This window comes from Strongylocentrotus purpuratus, unplaced genomic scaffold, assembly GCF_000002235.5.
Source record: "Strongylocentrotus purpuratus isolate Spur 01 unplaced genomic scaffold, Spur_5.0 spur5_scaffold_15, whole genome shotgun sequence".
Taxonomy (NCBI): domain Eukaryota; kingdom Metazoa; phylum Echinodermata; class Echinoidea; order Camarodonta; family Strongylocentrotidae; genus Strongylocentrotus; species Strongylocentrotus purpuratus.
In genome coordinates, this window is record NW_022145600.1 from 34,217,709 (window position 1) to 34,243,894 (window position 26,186).

The 26,186-nt window shown below is 36.6% G+C and overlaps 1 protein-coding gene across 1 annotated transcript; it reads left to right on the forward strand.

Moving 5' to 3' along the window:
- Positions 1-619: 619 nt before the first annotated feature.
- On the forward strand, positions 620-14,325 carry LOC579231 (dual specificity protein phosphatase 4). The gene is made up of 3 exons (XM_003725135.3): positions 620-1,322; positions 11,187-11,780; positions 12,191-14,325. Exons 1-3 carry the CDS (start codon positions 941-943, stop codon positions 12,811-12,813), a joined length of 1,599 nt encoding a protein of 532 aa, XP_003725183.2. The 5' UTR covers positions 620-940; the 3' UTR covers positions 12,814-14,325.
- The last annotated feature ends 11,861 nt before the right edge of the window (positions 14,326-26,186 follow it).

The following is a 26,186-nucleotide window of genomic DNA, read 5'->3' on the forward strand; positions in this document are numbered from 1 at the left end:
TGTAAAATCATTGTATGAAATGTATGTATTACTGTTGGTAAATAAATCAAATCAAATCAAATTATACTGTCTCTGGGCGACAAAATGCACGTTTAGGTTGGTAATTCAGTGTAGTTATAAACATGCATATATACCCCATCCATGAAGAGGATAAGGAAATCAAATATATTATGCCTCATTTCACATATCTCTTGTTTAGTGTAACAAATTAGTCATTGTGTTGATTTTATTTATCATTTTGTATTCATTATCTGCATAATAGTTGTGTATCACTATTGTAAACAAAGCAAACTATGCCTCATTGAATGGAATATAGTCCCGTACTACGCGAACATGTGACGTCATTATTTCATTCATAAATGCGCAAGGATATTCTTTAAATAATTGGGTGATTTTTGTGAATAGGATTTTCTTTTATTATCATTTAAGATATAAATAATGCTAGTGCATTGCAATTTTTTATGAATTATTAAACTAATATTCAAAATGCATTGTCTAACGGAATCAATTCAAATTAAATAGCTGTAAAATGGAGTGAACTGTAGCACTTCATTGTTATGGCGTTAACATTATAGTGGAAATTCGCCGTGTTTTGTCTGGTTCGATTGTATCGGAAGCTGTGTGTGAGCTAGGCGAGGGAACAATAACCCGAGAACAAATGCAAGGACTTCCTGTGCAAAGTTTGTGGTTTTTACGGTAGTAGCCTCAAAAGGAAGTTTACCGCATAGTGTAAATACTGAAGTGGAATCACATGGGTTATAGTACTACAAGTTGTAAGACAACAACACGACCCAGTACGTTACAAAACCATGCCTGTACAGTGCTGCAGAGTAGATGCTTACCACTTCTAGCCTGCCCGATACCATCCCGTATCGAGTTGTTATAAGAGTGATAAACAGACGGGCTTATTTGTGGGTCGTGAAACTCTTCTCTATTAACAATGACTGTTTCTGTTCGTGTTCAGCCTGTTACAGGATCTCGGCTAAAATCATGGTTTTCGACGGAAGAATTCAGAGTTCTTTTATTGGACTGTAGATCGTTTGTATGTTACAACAGTCTACACATCGTCGACGCATTGAACGTCCACTGTCCACTGCTACTGAAGCGCCGCTCCAACGGCCCGCTGCCGGTGGACCATCTCGTAACGTGCGCTGATGCTCGGTCGAGACTCCTTGCAGGTTTCTACCAGGCAGTTTTGGTATACGATGAAGAATCGGTGCAGACAGCCAGCGAAGTATCACAAGGGAACATGACGTGGGTTTTAGAGACGTTATTTCAGGAACCACTTCTTCAACTCTCCGTGAAGATTTTTTCTCTTGTTGGTAAGTAAGGCTGATGGTGTAACTTAGATTTCTGCAGAAATCTGCAATTCTGCATGCACTCATCATCTCAGTCATGGCACAAGCACTGTGCATTGCCATTACCTGATTAAATGCCATTTTCATGCCTTATATTAAAGTCATTATGTTAATACATATATTAACAGATGTATATGAAAAAAAATGCAGAGATCTACAGTCAAATTTCCAGGTATATCATCCAAGTTCCATCTAGCATCTTCCTTCTCTAATATTTTTTATCTGATGAAATGTCACAGGGCCAGGGTCAGTATGTAATGTGCACATTGCTTCAATTCAATGTTAATTTAACGTGGCACCAGGGAATTCGTATTATATATGAATTCAAGTCTGACTTTTCAAGTATGATGTGATTTTTGTGGGATTATTTTTCACTTAAATAAAATGCTAAAAGTTGCTATTTAGCTGAGTGTTAGGTCTACATGTATCTTGAATATGTTCATGATTCATGTATAGTATGGGAATCCAGAGTCCAGACAGCATTGAACTGTTATACTAGATGTGCTGACTTTTCATGGAATTGTAGCGACTAGTCAAGTCGAGATGAATCAATTTCCGTCTTCACTTAATGAAATCTGTCCAACTTTTCTTTGATTGGTATTTTTTTGCTTCTTTATTTTGCTCTGCAGCTCATTGATTCATTTGAATATTTGTTCAAAATAATTCACTCATTCACTAAGTAATTCAGGAGTAATCTACATCATCTCATTTGCTACACATACAGGCATCCTCCTTCTCATCTGAAGATATCAGTGTAATAACTTTCCGTAGGTCATGTCCAAGCAAGCATATCGACTTGGGCCATTGGCCTGTTTGTCTTGCCATATGATCCATCCCTTCCTTACTCTACCGTAGTATCAATGATTCTATTTTGAAGATGACATATACATTGCATGCCCATCGCCTGTACTCCATACCCTCCAACTTAGGACCATAGTATTTTACATCACAGCATACCACTTCGAATGCGATGAACTTGCTGATCTCCGAAAAGCGGAGGGACAAAACCAGGGAGAGTAGTTCTAGGTAATATTGCTATTAATCCCGTCATTATTGTAACATAATATCAAATTCATGATTCCCATAAATTCTCTGCTGCTTTACTGACTCTAACGATTTATTTTAGTTGAATGTGCATGATATATGGTCTAGAGTTAATGAAATAGAAAATAGAAAAATAAATACCTTGTAGAGATACATTTTTGAGCAGAAAGATGCTAGAGACTCCCTGGAGAAAATTAACGACAGGGTAAAATGTAACCCCACCTGGGGACCCCTACCCCCCCCCCCCCCCCAAAAAAAAAAAAAAAAAAAAACATCCGAGAACCAATCATTTAGATTGACTTTAGAATATTAGATTATCTCAGAACCGAACAGAAACAAGTATGTAGACCTATTGACATACGTTCACTAGCGTTGTATTGGAGTCATTTCTTTCCTTTGTTGAGTAACTTATTTCTTCTTAAAACATATTACCTACACTTTACCATGATCTATCCCAATGAGGCATTATGCATACCAATTTGATTATTTTCTAAATTTATTCTTTATTCAATGACCGAAGGTTTAACATTTCATACGAAATGAAAGCGTTTGTGTCATGCATGTTTTTTTTTTTCAATGAATGAAATTGTTAAACAGTTTCGATTTAGTGTCTGATTTCAACAACAACAAAAAACAGTCACATGTACTTGTACCTCTTGATTTATACTGGGTTGTACTTCCGGTAGATTAATGCATCCATTATAATGTCAAACACTCATTGATTTACAAGGACTAAATTAAATATTATTCAAGAGGTCATAGTCATAAATTTCCTGTCATTTGTCTTCTTTCTTTCACTCAAAAAGCTTATGACCAATCAGTTTCGTAATATACTTGATTTAATGACTATTGCAGCACACGACAAATAAGTCAAATATCCAAATATAACTTGTCATTTAAAAAAAAGCTATTTTGGTAATAGACTGGCTGTCTCAGTCGTGTTGGGTATTTACCACAAACAATATTCCCCATTTTAACAGAAAAATCCCCAACAATACATCATCAGCGGTCACGTTTGAGTTGACCCAACCCCCCCCCCCCCCTTCTAAAAAAACGCACCATCACCTCTCCCTCTCTCTTTCCTTCTCCCTCTTTCTTTCTTTCTCTCTCTCTCTTTCTTTCTCGTCTTTCTCTCTTCTTTCTCTCTCTCTCCGTCTCTCCCTCTTCCTTCTCTCTCTTCTCTCTCATTTTTTCCTCTCTCTCTCTCTTCCTCCCCTCCCCCTTCTCTCTCCTTTTTTTTCTCTCCTTTTTTTCTGCCTCTCTCTCTTTCGCTCTTTCTCCCCCTCCCTACTCCCCACTCCAGCTGAGTTTGTTTATTACACGCACCGGAAACTATAAAATGTGGAAAATCTGAAAAATTCATTACGCCGCATTACCAAAGCCTTACAACACGTGTGGCTTCTATCTCACCGACTCCCTCTGGCGAAATACCAACATCTGTTCAATACTTCAGTCGTGTGTATACAATAAGCCACTAGTAGCTCTATCTACTGATGATCCCTTATAAATGTTTAATACGTGTACCTAGCTTACATTACTATCGCCTCAATTGTGAATTTAAATTGCATGATTCCACCTCTAAGCAGTTAGTTTACGGATATTTTGATTGAAATATTCAGCGATGCATCCAACAATGCATTTTGATTAATATATCATTATTATTTAGTTAGCCTAAACAAAATACATATTTTTACTGCTTGTATAGGTACTTTAAAAAAAAGACTTTCCTGCACATTACGTTTCGAAATTATGAATGTAGTCTAGTATTTACCCATCCACGAAGAGACGTTTTGCTTTTTTTCATCTTCCTTACTGGGTTCTTGAATCCTCTAAATGCACAATAAAAACGGGCAGCGCTGGAGTAATTGTGTTTGTCAGTCTCATTTTTCCACTCGGACATCCAAAAATATATGTTCGTTACCTGCAATGTTTTCCAAATTATAGAAATAGACGAGAAAACTTGAAAGGTAACTCGTGGGATTCACTCCGTGAAGACTGGATGTAAGACATGAAATACAATGCTTTCTCTATACGCAAGAGAATGAGAGATATTTATAATTATGATTAGGAACATTGCACATTAATCATCTGTATACGTAAAAGCCGGCAATGAATTTGAATTGCCAAATCATTCTGAGGGAATTTATTTTCATTCAGTTATTTATTCATAATATTCTTTTAAACAATTTAGAAGGAAACAAATAATGATAACTATATAATATTATAGTCAGTTAGTCACATCATCACTCTCGCATAATGATATAACTTCATAATATCTTCATAGTATTTACACACTCGTGTGAAATGTTATACCAATAGAGGCTGGTGGTGTGAAAAATCCAGTCCTCACCAATGATGTACGATGGTACCAGTATATATTTTTAATAATTTCCTGCCATTAATATTCAGCGCCCTTTACTTCAAAGGTATAGCGGAAATCATCCATGTGCGTCCACGTTGCATTTTGTTGGTCTGTTTCGATCTCAAACAAAATGTATGCACATGTTAGGTAGAAAAGGCCTCCGAAATCACTTAGTGTTTTACAACCTTTTATAACCTTTTATTATTTTTTATTTCAATTGAATTGATAGTCATTTTATATATACAACATACTAACCACATTAAAAAATGGGCAACTATATAATATGTGCCATGTAAATCCTGGAGATGGAGATATGCTAACATATTGGACTGATGGATCTCAGATTCTCAGGCCATACTGCATTTGTAAAGCAGACGATTTGCAAACATTTCCATGCATGGTGGGTAGCTCCCGAGTATTGCCTTGGAGATGCACATCTCTGACTAGCAAGCAAAACGAGGAAGGAAAGGTATCTATAGGTCAAATTTGTGCTGTCCAAAATCTCTGACATGGGGGGGGGGGGGGGCTGTCCATTTAGGCCTATACGTGCTTGTGTGTGTGTGTGTGTGGGGGGGGGGGGGTAATTGCTCCAACTCTATTACACCGCACCTGTAACTTCAATTTTATTTTGTGATATACCTGTACATGTTATATTTTGCACACCGTACATGGATGCACTCACGTTCACGATGCTCAAGCGCAAAAGGAAGCGCATCTCTTGAGACGCGAAACGAAACACTGGTTCGTGGTGTCTTATTTAATGCACGGGTTTATAATTTTTTTCCTTTTGCGGCGGAAGTAAATTCACAATATTACCTCCGGGCGATATTAAATATGAATGCGAGGAAGAGAAAAGAGAGTTTTCTAAAAACATCTAGCTACCAAGAGCGGTCGATATTCCGAGCGGGTAATCGACCGTGTGCTTTGAAGGTTTGACAAGTTTGTAAAAAATAATGATTGCATAAAAACACGTCGACATCTCAGTGCAGTGATGGCTATAATTAGACTGCCATTTCTCAAATTTCAAATATTAGTACTCCACAGATAAGTGTCTAGCAGGAAATCTCCGACTTGCGATGTAGACATTGCTACAAACTGTAGCATGGTAATTTGAGAATTATTAGTGGTAAAAATTTGGGAACAAAATTACAATTCATATTGTAGGCTGTGTGTATATGTCTCTCTCTCTCTTTAAATCTCTCAAACCTATCCCATTCAGACTATGAACTTGATACTCAAAATGATAACGCGTTCAATTGTGAACGGGGCCATCATGCGGAGAGACCATTGAGTTTCTCTCTCATTCTCATTACACCATCATTGATTACGAATCCATTTGCCTAGCTATGTGTAATATATGGGCGGTGCCTTGAGTGCGGTCTAATTACTTTTCAAGCTTCATCGAAGTGGCAATTTCCGCTTTAAGATTGGTTTAGCTGTCTATTGATTCCAAGATCTTGTTGTCAACCAACAGGCACATGTTCAAATCAAGAATAAGGTAAAAATACAAGAGAACACCTCCCTTTAGATAGTCATCAGAGGAGGAAAACAAGCGACGTAATTCAGCAAATTTAACAGTGTGTTTACCTCTTTCTATTTATCTTTCTCCCTCTCTGTATCTGTTTCCTTCTCGTTAATCGTATAATTAGGATTGATTATTCAGTTCTCATGTTTCTCATAGAATCAGGTTCATGTATATGACTGTATACTACCGAATCATTTTAATTAATTTTGGTTGGTTATTTTGCCGAAATTTAACGTATCGAATTGGTTATCTTTTTGATGTATCTGCATGTATAATCTCATAGTTTATAATAAGAGAAGATTTTTGTGCGAGAATCGGCCCATTGAATGCTGGTAGTAATAAATTAGAACCTTATTGGCATTCCAGACAAAGAAGTGAAAAAAGGAAGAGAAAATAAAAGAGAAACACAATTGAAAGCCTTTTGATCATTGCATGAGGTCAGTTCGCCTTTGGGTCAATCAATATTCGAGTGACGTTAGCAACCCGGTCAAGGTAGACGAAGGCTGTTGTAGACAAAGTGACCCTATTTACTGATTATATGAATGCAGCCTGAACGTGCATCGCCGTTGCTCGAAATACTGAATACCCTTTTTATCTCTGTCCTATAAATTTCACAAATTATTTCGCCTGTCATTCTTCTTGACTCCCAATACAAACAAAATAATAACACAATAATACACTTCCGATTATTGTGGGATAGCCTGACAACGACTAGAACTCGAGAAACCGAATACCTTTTTATTTCTTCTCGGACGTTATTTATAATGAAATACAGAATCAATTAAACAAAATGCACAAATCGCTTGTTCCACAACGGGTATCATTTCCAATGAGACTTTAGGTTCCGCATGAGTCATAAGCAGTGTTATTGTCCAAGCGATGTAATTGTTGTGGTGAAACAAATACAAAGAACACAAGAATGTATGGTGCCTATAACAGTACTACACGGAATGGTAATATAGCTATTTATATACCTCTATGGAACTCCCTATACTACTTCGGCTTGATTAGGGTGTTTACCCCCCCCCCCCCCCCCCCTCTCTCTCTCTCTCTCTCTCTCTCTCTCTCTCCCTATCTCTCTTTCTCTCTCCATTCTCAAACAAAAGAGTCCTCAGCTGTACTTGTAGGTCAATGAACGCATTTTTTTTTAAATCCATCTCTCACTCTCAAGTTCAGGGCCGAAGTAAACAGACGCTGAGAGCGTCTGTCATGCAGAAACTGCCTTTGTCCCTGACCGAGGCAACGGAGGCATACCACACGTTTTTCCCCATGGCTGTGTGTAGGTCAACGGTCTAGAATTCCTTGTTATATAGCAAAATTGGATTGAAAGAGGAAATGTTGGATCTAATTATCACTTTAGCAAATGGGCGTTATAATTAATACACCCACGTGGAAATTTTTCCCTTCTAAGCGGTTACGGATTGATTTTTTTATTTTTTATTTTTTTGAGGGGTTTAACCAGAGCAAGAAAAAGATTGTTATTGTAACTGTTAATAAAAATAACATTATAATTTATCAAATTTTGCTCAATATTTTAGCGGTCTATGTATAGCAGCGTTTTTTCAGTTTTTTCAGGATTTTCACATTCTCGGAGTAGACACTTCTAAAAAGAAACGTATTCATCATCACCGACTATTCACGTCGTTAACTCATTTCCAACTGGTTGACTAATTATTATCATACCCAGTCATAATCATCGTAATGATCTCCCCCGTTTGCGCGGTAAAAATAAAATCATCTCTAAACGTGTTCCTTGCACTCGATAATTAGTTCCGCCATTTACATAAAGTCATGACAGGCATTTTGAAACGTCTTGAGGTCTATATTTGACTGTATAGTAAGTTGAAGGGAAATTGATATTATTGCTCAGCTATTTCTCACTTCCCGCCAAATCTTGTTTTACGCGCCAAAACTGCACCCCTGTTGGGAAGGTAAATCCAATTTTCCTCTTCATTGACGAGCTGACGAGTCAACTCAAATGGCTACAACTGTCATGATTTTTTTTCTTTCTTGTGATAGTCATTTTTTTTATATTCTCGCAATCAAAGAAGGAATGGCTACAAAGTCGACGGAAGTAAAACATTGATTACTGTATCTGGAAAATTAATTAGCATTTCTGGTCGTAGCCGTTGTCTTCTGCACGGAGTGTTTATTTCATAATGTACAATTTATTTTGCAGCATCCCCCCTTCCTCTCTCTCTCTCTCTCTCTCTCTCTCTCTCTAATTTTATCTACCATTATATAGGGTCCACGTCTAATACTGACGATCATGTTCTCCATCCCTCTTTTTTATCATCCTTCTCCATTAGCACCACTCCGTGGCCTTCCACTCCTCTCTCACGTCACCTCATAGAGTATCCATCCTTCCATCCTTGCACTTGATTGTGTAGGGATTCTTATACCGATGTATAGGGAGGGCACGTGAGATGTCTGGCTATTTGCATAGAAGGTCATTGCATCTCCTTCCTGCGGGATTATCTATATATCGTCAGTAGAAAAACATGATAAAAGAAATCTTAAAAGCTGTCGATATTAAAAGGCGAAAACACACACACGTCAGAAGGAGGTATAGTTTCCAATCAAAACAGCTGCAGCTTCAAGTTTTGATTCTCCGTTTCCGTATTTTCTATTTTCAGTCCCGATGTGCTGAAGAGCCGGCGAAAACTAAAAAAGCTCAAAATCTCTTGGAAGAGCACTTACCAAGCCCGTGTATTGAAAATGTTATTTTGCAAGAATATCCGTATTTGATATGATTTTTATTTTTCCTTTCGAGGGGGGGGGGGGGGGGGGGGGCTTGTACTCTAATCCTGCGTGTCCTTTCCCATTTCCCTGATTCACTTCCTTTTCCTGTTATATACAGTCGTCATATTTCAAGCCCCTTCCTTATTTTTGATATTATGAATGTTTACATCTTTCATTTAAAACTGACGCTAAAAGTGACAAGTCGTGAACAGCCTTCAAATTTCTTTAACTAATATTTGATTTGACAAAGGTACAAACGGAAATGGGCCAGAATGCAATAAAATTAATCATAGCATCGGAGAGTTTGATGGCGAATTACGCTGACAATGAAGATCACTGGTGTAAAACATCACAGAAAATGACGTAATATTCTCCACAGTATCCTTTTAATGAACTCACAATACATGATGTATTGAATTAATGAATCAGACTAGACTAAGCCTAAGTTATTATGACTCCAATATGGTTGTGTACATAAAGGTACTTCTGTCATTATGTGCCATTGTTCGAAAAGAACTTACAAGCCTTGGTTTCGTGAATCACACTACGAAAATAATTTGTAAGCCGTATCTGTCTTTATAACGGCGAGCATAAGTTTGTTGCACTCGCGTCTGAATGGTTGGATGCGTGGAATGTATTTATTCTCCGGGGTTGATCCTAAATGGATTAATCTTTATCCTCGTTTAACTTGAACGAGTAGGCGGAGTTCACGTAGGATGTATTCATCTATTCCACGTTCCTCGTCACCATCACCATCATCATGGTCATTATACAGGATATTACTACTCTATGATGGTCACTCAATGAAATGCCCCCATCCGCTCTACCACGAAGTTATTAAGCCAATAAAGACATAAACAAGAATTATGATTTCCTAATTTCTCAAAAATTATCTTTACATTGAGAATAATTATATGATCTTAGTGTACTAGGTGTGAATCTGATGAATGTATAGGACATTTCATTGTAAAAGTAACTCATCGCGGTCATGAATGTATATTGAGTTATTGAGTACTACAAAATAAAGTCTTACAATTATTTTACCCACTTTTATTTAAACATTTACAACAATCATCGCACTTTCCAAATCCAAATACGCGAAAGTAAACACACATTTTGACACGTGTTCAAGTTCTTGCATGACCCATATCTGTACCAGCCTTCTCTGCGGTTTTGTGGAACATTAACATAATCACTTGATTGACTGGAGCGAAGCAAAGCCAGTTAGCAGCGCGCGCAATCATTCATAGAGGATGCAAAAACTTCCGGTGGTTCTGAGTTAGCGCGCGCTCGACCGACCATGGATGTGCATGTACCTATTTCAGAATACGTAAACAACACGTACGTCGTGTATAGAAAAGGGGTGTGTGCATTTTTGTGTGTGCGCTGCGAGGCAGTATAAAAACGTGGTCAGTGTTTTTTTAGGGCATTCATTAGAGAGCCTCACGGTGAATCATACACACACTGTCTCAGTTCTTGCTTGTGCCTTACTTTGGGATAATATATTTTGTTACTATACATTCAGGATTGATTTGAATTCGGTTGTTTTGGAATAAGTAATACTAGTGTTTCACTCATGATCATCGATGATATGCCTTCGTGTGCTTTAGCAGGTAGATAAATTGTTTCATTTTGTAGCGCATTGTTTTTGTGGTTTTCTTCCATTTCTTGAAGCCTATACTCACCCGTTTTACTACAGAAAACTTGCTTATTTATTATCTGTGAATGAGATGTTCTTTGATTTATGGTGACTATTTCAATGTGTTTCTTTCAATTATTTTCAACACTTTGGATAATATACAATTCATTTTCTTTGTATTAAATGGAACATTGCTTTTCATCGGAATCATTGGAAATCCAGTCTTTTTTTTTATTCAATCGCAAGTCCATTCACAATCCAATAATTTGAAGATTTATGATACTGATGGATTATAGCAGCACTTGGATCCCATGTTTTTTTTATTGTCGGTCAAATCCTTATGTCCTTATTTTCAGGAGGCAGTTTGTTTGTGTCAACAAATTTTTAGTGAAATGCCTTTTCGGGGCTTTAGTCCCCAAGAATATTTGATTGTGATCCTGCATTGGTGCCATGCCCCATATTATATTTCTTCAGCAGTATTTTTAACCACGAATTATCTTATTTTGTCTTCCACAGGTGGTTTTAACCAATTCTCTGTAGAGTTTCCCTCACTGTGTGTGGGTTCACCAACCAAATCAATTTTCAACATGCCATCTCCACCGCTTGCTCCGCTCAACCTCACCCCTTCGACATATCGCCACCAATGCTCGGACAAGCGCCCGTCCACACCCACCGCTGCAACCCCCACCGCTCCTCCACGTAGCCCCCGTCCCCCACTGCAACGACGTGGCCCCGCTCTCTCACTGGCACTGCCAACCATCAAATGTACCCAAGTACCCGAATCGTCCAGATCGTCCAAATACAGCACTGCCTCAACAACCTCCAGACCTACCACACCTCTAGTGCCTAAAGGATGTCCGCAGATTGGACAGTCTGGTCCAGGATACGAGTGCAATGCTCCTGTAAGGCTACTTCCTCATCTATACCTGGGGAGCAACTTCCACGCCTCCAGATTAGCTGTCTTGGAAGAACACGGCATTACAGCTGTATTAAACGTTTCCAGGCTACCCAACTACTTCCCAACGTGTTTCAGATATATGCAGATCCTAGTCGATGATAACACAGATGCAGATCTATTGCCCTGGTTCGAGGAAGCCAATAACTTTATCGGTGAGTAAAAGAAGAACAAACAAAAATCGGCATGATATTTTATCTATAGTAAACCATCAGCAACAAAAATTAGAGTGAGATGAATATCTACAGTCACATGTTCGTCTACATTATGAGTTTAGTTTAAAGAAATTATTAGCCTCTTTTTATTACCTAAATCAGAAGAAATTGTGAGAAAAAAAACCAAAGCCCATATTGGTTTGATGAGCAGCCTCAAATTTTTGTTTTCCTTTTTATGTTCTAGCAGAGACTAAACAAATGTTAAAATATAACCTGTTTGGCTTTTTATGGATAAATAAAGGTCAACACAGATAAATCCACATTTACTGTACTTGTAAAGTTTTTGTTAAACAGAAAAGAGAGTGTATTTACGAAGTGTCTATTTTCTCCTTTCCCTTGTCATTTTATAGATTCTATCGAGAGATGTAAAGGTCGAGTCCTAGTCCACTGTCATGCCGGTATTAGCCGCTCAGCAACGATTTGTCTGGCATACCTCATGAAAGTCCGGCAAATCCGCCTGGAGGAAGCCTTCGAGTTTGTCCGTAGCGAGCGAACCGTCATCTCGCCCAACCTCGCCTTCATGTTGCAACTGCTGCGTTTTGAGAACGAACTAGCGAGCAGTCGAAAAGAGAACACCGATCAGAACTCACCTTGTAATAACCATACCAGTAATACTTTCTTCAGTAATAGCGCATCCGCATGTAGTTCAACCACCAAGTATTCAGATTCGGCATTCTCACCGACATTAAGTCCTGCCTCCCCCACGACGACGATGACGACGACGACGGGGAAACCTTCATCCACGAGACAGCTCAGTTTGGGTAACTCTCCGTTGTTGATAAAGAGGATGGCGCGGAGTGTGTCTCGATCCAAGAGTCAGAACTCGAGTCCTGTCGGTACGGACGCAAGGAAACAGACCTTGGCTTTCAATTTCAATCTTCCCGTCTTACCGAAAAGCGTCTCAGCTCATTCATGTGCCTTGGAATGCACAGATCTTAGCCCAACACCGAGTCCAATCTTCTTTCCCATGTGATACAAACCAAGACACGACTCGGTCGTCATTATATTTTTATAAACTTTACTTTTTTATTGAGTTTCTGCCCACGAAGGACCGACACTGTTCATGCGAGTTATTGTTCTAATGGCCGAACTAATTCTTTGAACCGAAATCTCGCCAAAATGTTGACATTCCTTGAGGGAAAAGGTTATAAATGTTAAATGTTTTTCATGATTTGATGATGAAGGTTTCTTAGTTGATACGTTCAAGTTTTCTGTATATTTTCAATGTGTTTCAGTATTCATACTACCAGAGAAAGGTTGTACATATTTGATATTGTTAATCTCTGGATGTTCTGTTGTATCTAACTTAAAGGCTGATAGATTTTGTTGTTTCTTTGTTACGTTTTCATGAGTAAAACTGTTCTTTTTTACTTTCATTTTATTACATTTCTTACGATGATACCTGAAAGGTCCCTTTGTTAATGTCTTGAATACTTTCATATTTATGTGTTCATAATTTGATTTTATAACCTGATAAAAGATTAAAGATTGCTTTCGAGGAGTACAGATGAAATAGTGCCTAAATTATGTTATCATGACATTAATCGTTTTCGAATACTTATTTCTTTACATATTACAAAAATGCGATACCGTCCCAAATCTTGTGAAAATGAAACATTTTTCTTTAAAAACTTCTTCTTTTTTAAAGCAAAATTGAATAGTGAGAGGTGGGGGAGGGGAGGAGAGAGAGAGAGGGGCGTGATTCAACGTTTAATGCCAAGAAAACAATGCTTACATTACAGCATTCTTTTGTACATGTATTAGATATATGTGGTAATGTTGTGCTAACTACTATTGTTCTGTTGTTGCAATAAGTTGAGAGATCATGCAAATATTGTTGTCATGGTGCTTTTGAATTTGTTCTAACTTTGATATTCGCATTATTATGTATGAAGGAAACTTTGTAATTTTGTACGTTTGTTATCAATGGGAAGACAAAAATCATGGTTTTTATGTTTTTGCATTTGTAATGGATGCTCAGTAAGAAAATGTGTTGATATTTATTAGTTTGTGATTGTATGTCTGTTGATCGGTAGTTCTGTACCATTTTTGCTTGCCATGGCAGAGCCGTGCAATATTCGTTTCAAATGAGTTCGTTATAATGTGTTCACTTTTAAAGCTACTTACATCATGATTTTACTCATTTTATTCATTTATTTGATCATAATCATTGTTACCATGAAAGATATACAAATTTAGTTTCGTTGATGGTATATTTCTTTGACAATAGTTTTTATGGTTATGCTTAAAAGCATTGGTAATAAATCCGTTGAAAACTTTTATGTGAATCGCATTCAATTATCTATTTTATGTTCATTGTTTTGTTTTGCTTTGCTAAGGCGGAGATATTCAAAGAAATGAAAAACAAGTGAAATCAATCGATAAGATTATGTGTCAAGCTGTATATGATTTTGTTCACACATGCAATGCCAAGATTATTTATGAATAAAGAACAATGTCCTTGGGCCAATGAAAATCAAACAAATGATTACACGTTTCCATGTTTTATCTCCTTCTCTTCCTTTTGCTTGATGTGTATTTCGGGTGATTTTGTGCCGAGTGTGTCGATAACCAATGCGATTTATACAGGACCTACAGAAAATGCGAGGATTAAGAGAAACGTAAAATAGTTAAACATATCAATTGACTTTGCATGGTGGATCTAGAAAGCGAGTATAATAGAGCATAGTGAGTAAATCGTTTCACTTATTAAACTTAAGTAATTTTCTTCATTTCTCCCTCCCGGATAAAGTACTTTGATGATGTAAAGGTTGTGAGTTGAGAGGAGTTGTGTAGCTGTTTAACGTGAATAGTGGATGAAATGCTTGCTACTGCTAGTTAAAATTGTTTTCCTTTTTTTCTTTACCCACTGGCAATATTTGTTAGATTATGAGATTAGATATTAGATTACTGAACAACAAAGTCCATCTCTTCTTATAAAGCACAACTTGAATAATTATCTATCGGTCGATGCCAATACGGAAAATAAATGATGAAAATATATTTATAAAAAAAAGTTTTGCATGAATGGAAATCGTTTTTCTCTATTCCAAGTATGTATCTCTCTCTGTCCCTCCATCTCTCTTTCAATCTCTCTCTCTCTCTCTCTCTCTCTCTCTCTCTCTCTCTCTCTCTCTCTCAATCTAGCCTTTTCTCTCTTTTTCTTCTTCTCTTCTCTCCATCCTTCTCCCTCCCTTTTTCCCATTTCCTCCCTGAATGTCTCCACTGGCTCATCCACAATAATTACCAAAAAGGGTTTTGCATGAATGAAAAGGGTTTTTCTTTTTGCTGTTTCCAAGTATATTATTGTATCTCTCTCCCTATCTCCATCTCTCTCTCTCTCTCTCTCTCTCTCTCTCTCTCTCTCTCTCTCTCTCTCTCTCTCTCTCTCTCTCTCTCTCTCTCTCTCTCTCTCTCTCTCTCTCTCTCTCTCTCTCTCCCTCCCCCTCCCCCCTCTCTCTCTCTCTCTCTCTCTCTCCCTCCCTCCCTCTCTCTCTCTTTTTTTTTCTCTCTCTCTATCTATCTCTCTCTCCCACCCCCTCTCTCTCTCTTTAGTCATCTCTCTAACTCTCTCTTTCTCTTTAACTTCTCTCCATCTTTCTCCCTCCCTCTTTTCCTCTGTTCCTATATCATCCCTATCTTTCTCATACTTGCTCATTCACAATTATAACCAAAGTAAGTCCGCGCACTCAGCAAATCAACTGCGATTAAAATGTATGGCAAGATCGGTTCCTTTCATCCAAGCTGAATCCCACACATGAGGTTCATTAGCGAATTAAGGAAGTGTCATAAATTAATTGCCTCTATCTCCACGATTAATCATGATCTTAAAATAGATAGCACTAACATAGCGGTACAGAACAGTACACAAACCAGTCGGAACGGTACTACTGTTAAGTCATTAAACAGATTACTCGAGAAAATAATCGAGATAAACCTTTTCATGTTTGCAAGCATGCGAGAGCAAAGTGGTTATCGTTGTGATATCTTACCGAGTACATCTACAGTGACATAGATAAAAAAAAAAAAAACTTGTTGTGAAGAAATAATATTTACTTGATCCAGATTGTAATGGGTTTAGTGGTTACATAGCAGGGGGCCATTATACTCCCTCTTTTTCTTCTTTTCTCATTTCTGTCATTTTGTAATAATTTTATTTGTTTGTATACAAAATGAATAATAACGTAGCGTAAGTTTTGGGATCGAATCGTCATGAAAAGGATGAAAAATATACACTTACAATAACAATGTGGCCAGAATCCCGGTCTACGCACTTAAAGGGGAACAGCTTTTCTGAAAACGAAACTTCTTAACCCTATAAATCTTGAGCTCTGGTATGGGCATTGTATGTCGAGGGAAAGTGGCTGTAATTCATTCTGGATTGTTTATCCTGCAGTAGAATGATAATTCGAACCAGTAAAATAAAAACAACCTCACAAAAACTTGCTGGAAATCATCTTCAATAAAAATCACAACTCATTTATATTTTGCACATAATTATAGGGACCTGTGTTAAGCACATGGTGTCGGGCCTATAATATACTTACCTTGATTTCCTTATCTTTCTATGCTCATTACTCAGCCCCTATACACAGTATAAATCTTGTTGGATTCTGTGAGAATTTATCTTCAATCATTACAAGAACTCAAACTTATCTTTAACTAAACGCATTTTAACCAAAATACTTCAACCTATAACTTTAACCTTTCAACGTTCCTTATGGATGAACAAAACGATTGGCAATTCACTTTTCTAATTATCACTGTACTATTTAAAGAACGGAAAACATATTTTTCCACCATCGTAGCATTACCAAAGTGAGCTTTGACCGTTGTATTATGGTCATGTGACCAATGACACGCTACCGTCTTATTTGCAGATCATGGCTTTTGTGTTAAGTGGGAGATATACAATAAATCTTTCTTTTTTTATTCTCTGTGGTTGTGAATTTGTATCATTTTGTTTCGTTTCTTTAATGATCGACTGATCGGGTTCACTTTATTGGACTTTTATAGAGTTATCTTGTTATTCTTTAAACCAAGTCTTATCGCACTCCCTTTATTGATTTGTAAAAGGTGATTTACATGTACATGACTGATATACACCATTGGTATTATTCTCAATTATGTGGTCGGAATGGAGCTTTTCGACGGTCAAATTATATATTCATGTTTATAGAACTATAGCTATAGCTAAATAATGCTTTAGTTTAAGCTATCCAACATTAAGGTTTTTTTGCACAATGATTTATATTTTCGCGCATTGTCATGCATGATCGTAGAGTTTGTGAGTCCTATAAAACCTGCAAAAGACGGAACGTATCTGACTATCTTAAACTCACCATCTGTCGATTTCTAGAAAAAAGAATATATTTCTAAAACTAATATATAGCTCGTGAGTTTAACCAAAGAAAAAAAATAAAATTGCGAACGATGGAAATGATATAGTGTTTTGAAATGTGATATTTTTCACATCATACAGCGGGTTAACCATATACCAGCATGACCAGCAGAAGTGCTCTGCATGGTTCAACAATCGAACTGGAATTATATTTTGGTGTGGCAAGAAAAGTAATAATTTGAAACATACCCGCTCTATATCTTGATTTCCTGTATTTTATAGTCATGTTTACCTCACTGTTTATTGGCTCCACGCCATTTTCATCACTCCATCCTAGATTCACTCTTCTCTCTTTCCTCTCATTCTTTCATTTTGTTTCCCTTTATCTGTTTATACTGCTAATCTGGTACAGTATAATTATATTTAAAAAATTATTATCTCAATCTGGAGTCTTTATTCTCTCTTTTCTCTCGCATCCACCATATCCAAATAATGAACATTTTCTTTTAAAAACACCACATTAACAACCCTCCCCATCCCCAACAAATCAACAACTACAAAATAATAAAAATATTAATCATGATAATAATAATATTGATAAATAAATAAATAAATGAATCAATATAAATAAAAAATAAATTGTTTATTCATTCTTACTGACTATGTTGCTTAATATACAAATACCCTTGGTAAAAAGCTAAATAGACATTTACTTTATACATGCCATACGTCATGGTTCTAAGGCCATACCCATCATAAATCTGTCTTTCCCTCTCTCTGTATCGGGAAGGAACTAATTAACAAGTTCTCATCTCATACAACCATTCAAATACCCCGATTAATCTCCCCGGCTCACAACGATCAGGGACATTATTTGTAGCACAATGGTGCAGCCATTCTGCATCTGTATTCGTTTTCCTTCCGATGTGCATTAGAAAGGGCAAGTATTTCCCATTGCCTTACATGGTGAAAAAGTAATGACGATAGACAGCGGCGAAGCTATAGAGGGCATGGGGGTACGTGCCCCACCCCTACCCCTCCCCCTCCCACAATCAATCGGCGGAGAAAACAAAAGGGAGAGGAATATGTGAAACGTGAAAAGAAGATGATACGACCACATCCGAAAGCCCCCCCCCCCCCTCCCCAAGTAGCCTTTTTATTTCACAGTTCGGCCCCTCAGTTAGACCAGTGTACCCCTCCCCTTGATGCCGTACCCACTCCATGAATAGACAAGACAAGTGCTACGCCACTAGCGACCGAAATGGAAGTGACATTTTCTCATTTTTTTAAAGTTTGGCACAGTGACGAGTCTAACCGTAAGTGAAAACAGACAGAATGTATATTTATCTCTTGTTGTTTCATTCTGTTTTATTTCTTTCCTTTTTAGGAGATGTGGGTCAGCTGATATTTGCAGTCATAATTTTAGTCGTCACCCTGAAGGCATAAGTCTTAAATCTGCGTGGTAGGAGGAAATGTGTAAAGATGAGTAGAGTCAACTTTCATCATCATCATCATCATAATAATATATTCATTTATACAGTGCTTAATTTCAAGTGTTGTGCTATCATTACCCATGATAAAATGAACATGATATACACAAATAGACACACTAGGAGCCAAGCGTTACAAATTGGGTTTACGTATTTCCTGTTTTTGTGTTTTTCATATAAACTTGCTCAAGTGTTATGAAGATTTGATTTAATATTTTACAGAATGCCTCACTGCCACTTGAGGGGAAGTTCCTTCCTTCATTCATACGAGAATCATGTATTTACCGTTAGCTTCTAAAAAGAGAGGAATTTATATAGTTTACAAAGAGAGGCACTCTTCAGCACAGAAATGGGATTTATGCAATGCGAAATGTAAAATGAATTACATTTAAATTGAAAAAAATCTTATATATATTTATTGAAGAATTTGTAGGATCATACTCTAAGTGATTTTCACAATAACAAGTATTTTACCATGCGCTTTCTTAAATCATGTATAGCCATGTGAGGCATAAGATAAAGTTTTAAAAAGGAAAATAAAATAAACTACATCATGAATCTCAACTAGAGCAGAACTAAGGAGGATTGAAATGAAATGTTTTTTTATTTTTCAAAAGCAAGGAAGGTCTATTCAAACTAACTAAATACATTCTTGTACAATTTAATATTTATAATCTCTCCATGTTTCTTTCAAATGATTTTGTTTGTCCATATAGTTGTGCCTGTGTATTGAAAAACAAAATATTAATGTTCCATAATGACTGAAGTTTTCTAATAAAGACAAATTACAAAATATATTGTCGCTCCTAGGCTAGGCCAAAGTCTGTGTATTGTGATACTTTTGCCCAGGTCTGCTGAGAACAACAACTAGTTAATGATTTAACACGATTACGAGTTTGTTGACTCCGTCTAAGTAAATTTATACAATGTCTTATAAACTCAAATCAAACAGATATCTTGATAAGCACAATGATAAACAGATACGCGATCACGCAATGAACTCCTTATATTCCTTTAAACCATTTTCTATTTATACAAAATTAATATTGAAAGTGGATCCAAGGTTCTCATGCCGGGGGGGGGGGGCTACAAGTCCAGAAACTCCCTGACAAACAAATAATAATGATAATAATACTAGATACAAAATAGGGACACAGTTTCAGTTTCAGTTTCAGTTTAAGTTTAGTTTCTTTTATTTCACATGAAAAAAACAATACATTAACAAAACATAGCATACTTACAAAATTGATATTCGTGAACAATAAAGACATCTACACAGTATCAGTTTGTATGGCATTTACATTAAACAATTTCGAAATTACATGTGAAAAAAAGGAACATAATAAAAGACATATAGCTTGTAGAATTTCGGTTCCTCAAAATAATGTTGACACAATGTCATTCATAAGGTAGAAGTATAATAATTAAAAAGCAAAGTATACAGACAAAAACAATTAAATGATATCGATGATGGATGTAAAAGAAAAGAAATAGAAAGAGAAGGTAAAGAAAGGGGGTCAGAAAAAGAATGAGAAGGGAGAAAAGGAAATTTTAGAATAGAATGTTCAAGGTCGGGAGTCACTGTCGGGAAAAATGGTATAGTCGTGCATTACAATTTGTAGTTATTTTGAAACCATATTTTGAAAAAAATCTTCCGTAGAGCAGTCTTTGTCTCTTATTTTGGGGGAATTGGGGAAACACGATTGATCGTACTGAAGGACGGGTAAAATCAAAGAAAAGACACAACAATAAATTGATGTTACAACTGAATTTAGAACAATTTTCAGAATCACAACTTTGTTTTAATGGTGAAGATACAACAACATCAGAGATAAAACTGTTTTCAGTAAACATTCCCTGTTGATTTGGGGTCTCTTTTTTATTCTCACTCAAGAGCCTGGAAACGTATCTGTTTTAAATTTGACTATGACGGCCAGTAATATCCGGATAAGAGGGTGCTTCCTTAGACCATGAACCTAATGCTTAGACACATCGGACGATCTTTTCATGACAGGAAGATTCTTGTTCGGATTGCATATTGGCTACGATGGTTTCACAAAAATACATCTACCAATTTAATTTCCTTAGACCATGCAAGCCGAAGAAGGAAGGAATATTGAATTAAAATGGAGGAAGTTAAGAAGATCGTTATCACTACACTATAAGCAATTATATACGACTCTCCTTTAGGCTTACTTGCCATTCATAGCAGGAACTATCTCATTATCAAAGCCATGAATAGACTTCCGAAATAGAAAAGTGTATCTGAGGACACAGGGTAGGCCCCCGTCACATCGTACAGTAAAAGGAGATACGAATACGATGAGACCACAGTCATGATTCTTCTTTTTAATAATTTGAACAAAGTGCTTAAAGAACACTATATAGGCAGGCTTTCCCCTTGTCCACTTGCGAGGAACGGCCCGAGATATTCAAATAGACGAGAGGTTTGAAATGAGGAATTCGTCATTCCAGCGTGTCCACACACAAACAAAATTATCCCAAAACTCTATAAGAATCATCTTTAGATGCGTATAGCGTCATTATTTCGTATTAAGCGCTATAACAATAAAGAGCTAAACGCCCTGCAGCCCGTTGACGAAATTGAGCCCCTTTCGCCTCTATTAAATAGATTTGTCAGTATATTTTCAGAATAATTACATATGATAATAACAATGATAGTAAAAATAACTAGCACATGGTACGTTCTACATAGCACAACCAATGAGTACAATGGCATAAAGTGAAAAGGTGTTAAGCTATTATGAAAAGAGATATATTTTTAAGAATAGAGATCACTGTGAGCATACTCCTGTTAAAAAATGTGTCTCCTCGTTAACATCGGCTGCCTCCCCAAAAAAATATTTGTATGATAAGTATAAGTATAAGTATACTTATGCATAAGTGCACCGCGTTCATGCTGATGGTCCATACATACCGACTGTATGCCATCTTTTCCTTGTTTTGCTAGCTCACCATGATATTCCTGTAGGAAAGGAAGAGTTTCATTATCATCTCCTCTCCTTGCCGACTTGTCAGATATCCTCCGGAAGGACAGACAAACAGAGGAAATCCAAAATATTGTAATGCAAGTCAAAAGAAAAGCACTCACAAACATGACCTCGGATTATTTTTAGAAATCCATCAAAAAGATGATAATAGATATTTTGTACCGAAACTAAATCTGTAGTATCCTGTCTTTGCTTTCTGTAACAAAAAATGAACCCCCAGACGTTTGTCACCTTCGGGTGAAGAAAGAGTGAAATTTTAAATTTTCGCTTGACTGAAAATATCTAATTTAATTATTATTATGTAGATGAATTCAAAAGGTTATTATCTGACTTGATAACGTTATCAAATAGATTTTCCATCCCCCCCCTCTTAGTTTTGCTGTTGCCGTTCTTTGTTTAAGTGTGTTTTTTCTGTGTGTTTGTTTTTATTTGTTTTTGTTTCTTATTTGTTTGTTTTCGGTAATGTTGTCAATATTAGTAAGTGAGGTGATTTACGAAATATAAAGATATTCGTTGCGTTCTTTTTACCCATCATTCTACATTCTTGAACGTTAAATGATAGTTTAAGATCAACGTTCCGCCTCTGCTGTTGAGACCCGGGGTTGAGACACACACACACACATACGCACACACACACACACACACACACACGCACACACACAAAATGTCAATTGTTATGATTTTTATTAAATAGTCTTGTGCATTGATGATTATCCAAAGGCCGGTCTGACCATAGTCTGACAGCCATCTTGAGATACGTGCAGTAACCCATAGCAACCGAACGAATATGCGATAGAAACTAATCAATATAAAATAAAAGAAGAAAACCTATATGATATACTGCATTATCATCAAACTCAAAATACGAGCTTTTTCTTTCACTTGTACTGGCAGTAGGGTTTCAATGACACTATATAAGGTCTATTTCTCTCCTTGTGTTTGTTTTCTCTTGGTTTTGATATTAAGCCTATAATTAGGATTTCAGCGTAAATAAAATCACTGTCGATACACTATTAGTATGATATGGTATTTTTTTTCCAAATCACAATATAACAACAATCATGACAAACAAAGTAAAACAAAGTACATATAAAATCAAGAATTTAGTCACAGTGGCTGGATAGCCCACTCAGCTTTGTTATTGCGACAAAACTGTTGAATAAAAAGTGAACTTTACAATACAGCAATAAAATTCTACTTGTCGTCGGGTAATTGAAGACACCTATATAGGAAATATAAAACATAATCAAGAACTGTAATTAGCAAGCCCCTCCCCTCCCAAATACATTGGCAAAATATGAATATTCCTATAAAGATCAAACCAAAATTGAGTTCTTGTATTCAAATGTTTACCCCCCAAAAAAAATCAAGTTAATACAGCGAATTAAATTGAATCTTGTCGATAAGCCCGAAATATATTCTTGTACTCGTTTGCTAATGAATACCCCATAGACTAATGTGGGAATTTCCCGATAGGAACTTTTTATTCGAAGGGAAATTAATTTGTCCGGTGGGACAGATAAAGCAGGTCCGGTTTGTCCTCATGATACCTGTACGTTAAAAGGTTAGCATGAGACTTGATCACAAATGATATTTGTCTGTCCTTACAAGAAAACACTCTTTTCACTGAATCTTTATGACCCGAGTAAACAACCCTCAAGCTAAATTGAGAAGCTTAATTTTGAATATTGATGTCAAGCTATAATTACCCAGCTGAGTGTGGACGTTATGTAATCGTTTCCATGGAAACGCCAGCGTAATTCGTGTCCTTTTAGAAAGTAACAGAGTTTCACATTCAACAACGCTCTCATCTTGAGATATGTATTTTATTCTGAGAAAAAAGGATCAAAAGGACTTTACCTTCTCTGCATTGCAAGTACTATCATAATTATTTGAAAATTCGTCCACCCCCCCCCCCCCTCCCCATAAAAAGAAGCTGTATAATGTAGTAACGTTACTGCATTTTTGCTGATCAGCGTCGTTTTTCTTGTTTTTGTTTTTGCTGTTCTTTTTGCTGTTCTTTTTGCTGTTGTAGATGCTGCTGCTTTTGCTGTTTTTGTTATTGCTGCTGGTGTTATTTTGTTTGGTCATTACTGTTGTAGTATTATCGTCGTTTAGTTATATTTCTACAAAAAAAAAAGTAGTGTTACAAACACAAAAACAAAGGTGACGAGTAGATTAGAGGAAAGAAAACCTGCCTTTCATGCAATGACAAGCATGGACCTACATGATACCATGGGCCAATTGGAAAGGGAAGTTATTTTATCCATTGTCGCCTGTGGAATATGAGTTTGAAAAGTCTACTTCCTGCATTAGGGGGGGGGGGGGGGAGGAGGGGTAACAGCAATTTTCACCGGCATAAGAATATTGCAACTTAATTCATAAGTCATAATTATCCGAGGGCCCTTTACCCCCACCATGTATTCGCCTATACAATAGCCAATACAATATTGCTCTTGTTTTATGGAAGTATATAACACAATCATCATCTACAAGGATTGAAGCAAGTTAATATTATGGGGTTTATTGAAAATACGTCAACAGCAAATTTAGCAATATTGCTTTAACATTGTTCAATGTTTCATATAGAAGAGAAAAGAACACGATTGTGTTAACCGTGACAGATGCGGTTTAGAACATTCCCAAAACTGGAAGAGGAAATTCATAGCGAATATTTCTGACCACAACTCTTTCGTAGAATGAATTGAATCGAATTATTTTTAATTTTCTGAGTACATGCCCATTAATGTAATATGTCTTGCTCTTTTGTCAAACTATATATCCTGAAATCATAACGTTTATTCTTCAGTATATTTGTCTAAGGAACAGAATTGATGGAATACCATTCCAAAAACTTGAAGGAAAAGTATTCTAGCCTTCAGTGTGTCATAAAAATACCTAAAAGTCGAAGGCTTTAAAAAATCCGGATATCCGTCAAGTTAAGGCATTTTGAAGGTCTAAATATACTTGTGACTTGCGAACTGGAAAAGGGTAGCATGATTTGAAGGTGACCCGACCCGAGCTGTCATGAGGGAACGATGATAAGGTCATTGTAACGAAGGTCGAGAAGAAGGTATCGCTGTAATCATAGACCTACCACCAATTTAACTCTCGAACTATGTCGATTTGGAATGCCGTCACGTTTAGTAAAAAAAAAAATTATAAAAATATTAAAAAAAGTTTTCTCTCAAAGTGATTTTCAGTGATGTGCAGTTAGAGTGGTAATAAGAGATTACATTCCATCGACAATAATGACCTTATTTTATCAAAGGTATACAGTAGTGTTAGGATTAGGTTTGCAATTTGATTTCATTCTATATGCTTGTTCTAATACATGTAATATGATTTATGTCATATTTTTCTTTATGGTTAAAGTTTAAAAAATCGGTTAGTGTAGGGTATAGACCGCGATTGCCCCCCCCCCCCTGAGCGTATTCGGCTCGCTTGTTAGTCCCCCCCCCCCTTTACTAATTTCCATATACATTGAGAGATAATAATAACGTCATGGCTAGCTGTATGTATTCCTTTCATCAATTAAAAAAAGAACTTGTTTTACCTGCTGCCTCTAGAATAGTACAAAACATATTGTTCGACGTATGGCATATAATAATATTAGATAGAGGATGTACGTGTGTTTAATATTTTGAGTAAAAATAGATGTGTTGTTTTGCGTTATCAGCCTTTTATTTATGTTTTCTTTCCTCGTGTTTATTTTGACGTGCGTGTTCAGAATTTTTGTTTTATGGGTTCCACCATGGCCTACTTGAAGTCATGTTTTATACAACAAAATTGGAAACATACCATCAGGAAGGAAAATATGATCTTGGATGAATGTATTATTTCAAAAGATATTTTGAGACTCATGGAGTTTCCGGTGAGAAAACCCGAATGTATTTATATTTCTTTCGGCGGGGGCAGAATGAATGTGTAATTGTGTATAGTATGTTGAGTTGATTTTTACGTCATTATTGCAAATTATGTGGTGACTCTGAAAACTTGACTTCATTTTTCGTCTTTCCCGTATGCATATAGCATTCAGCCGCTTCTAATCGAAAATGATATTTCATCTATAAATATTTTTATTTTGATATTTGAATCAAAGCACAGACGTGATTATTCATTCAGTCAACAAGAAAATCTCACTCTCTTAATGGCAGGTCTACTACGCACAAGCATTGTTGTGAAAACAAATCCCATTTTCCCTGTGCATACATACCAAGTATTCATACCAATTCACATGAACTTTGTACGAGAGCATCAGATTTGACCTCTAGATCGCATCAGACAATGGCTCTATCTGACGTCACGAATTCCATATTTGGCTATCGTTTCTCACGACGTACCAGCTACGTCATTTTCCGGAATTCTGATTGGCTAGGAGGGCAAGAACTTCTAGCGTATGAAACAAACAATGTTGTAATTGGATATTAGAGGCGCATGACAAACTTGTTCAATTTGGAAAGTAAAGAAAAGGAAATAAAGAGATATTGTAAAGAAGTCATTT